The sequence below is a fragment of the Octopus bimaculoides genome, chromosome 28, assembly GCF_001194135.2.
Source record: "Octopus bimaculoides isolate UCB-OBI-ISO-001 chromosome 28, ASM119413v2, whole genome shotgun sequence".
NCBI classification, from domain to species: domain Eukaryota; kingdom Metazoa; phylum Mollusca; class Cephalopoda; order Octopoda; family Octopodidae; genus Octopus; species Octopus bimaculoides.
Window position 1 is genome coordinate 3,119,909 of NC_069008.1, and position 1,062 is coordinate 3,120,970.

General features: G+C 44.4%; 1 protein-coding gene across 1 annotated transcript in view; it reads right to left on the reverse strand.

Annotated features, from left to right (window-relative positions):
- The window catches only part of LOC106881749 (rapamycin-insensitive companion of mTOR), a 67,533-nt gene extending 66,532 nt beyond the window's left edge, over window positions 1-1,001 (reverse strand). Inside the window, exon 1 of the mRNA XM_052977736.1 lies at window positions 982-1,001. Coding sequence (XP_052833696.1) covers window positions 982-1,001 — 20 coding nt within the window. The remainder of the gene's footprint in view (window positions 1-981) is intronic.
- Between the last annotated feature and the right edge of the window lie 61 nt (window positions 1,002-1,062).

The following is a 1,062-nucleotide window of genomic DNA, read 5'->3' on the forward strand; positions in this document are numbered from 1 at the left end:
CCGAGTTCAATTCCAGGCAGTGACCTGAATAATAATAATAATAATAATAATAATAATAACATCGAAAAATACCTTAGGAATGAGAATCTAGGTTTGAAATTTCCCCAAGGCACCTGATGAAGGCTGGAGGGTATATCAGCCGAAACGTTGTGTTAACAACAAACAAGATGAGGACGAATATCCGTCAATTGTAAATAATGTAAAGGGGAGATGTTTGACCTATGTTGGGTAAGGTCAAATAAGACCCTTCTGATCCATGGTCCATGTTCTCTCATGTACCCCACTTCTTGAACATTGAGTTTTGTGTGGCACTGTACCACCACCATCGTTGTCTTCTTTCTAGCTACTCCCACCACCGCCCTTAAAAACTAGCTATGAGCATTATGACATTTGCCCAAGGTGCCTCACAGTGGGACTGAACCCAAAATCACATGGTCGGAAAGCAAACTTCTTCACCACGCAGCCAAGCCAACACTTTAATTATATATATATATTTTTTTTAATTGAAAAACACGCAAGAGAAATGTAAAGACCAAAGAGTAATGCTTGCTCCTCGAATGTGCCACCCCTGTAAACACCTCGTTGCAGAGTTGGCCTCAAGCACCACACCATGTAGGACCACCAAATTCCGTTTCCGAGACCAGCTCAAGGCTACTCTCCTCCACAGTTCCACTGACCCAAATACCTGCCTTGCAGATGAGTACCACCTTGTCATTGGCTGCAGGGCTTGTGTGTCTCCATGAGCAGGAGAGCTATGCAGGTGGGAGATTTGTCTCCTGGTAGGGCCACCCAAGCCAGACAGGTCGAAGGGACCAGATGAAAAATACTCAACTGGCCCTCCAGGTTGGGGATTTAGCATTGAGCTAACACCTCAGTCTAGTAAAAAAAAACATACTTGTTACAGAAAGCATGAAGCGGCCGGCCCTGTGTTCCCCGAGGAATCAAGAGACCTAACAACAACAAATTCCAATGTGAACTTACCAGCACAGGATCTCTTCCATGGTGTAGCCAAGGTTCTTTGATGGGCCAAGTTTGTTGAGTAACTTGACAAAGAAGTTGAGG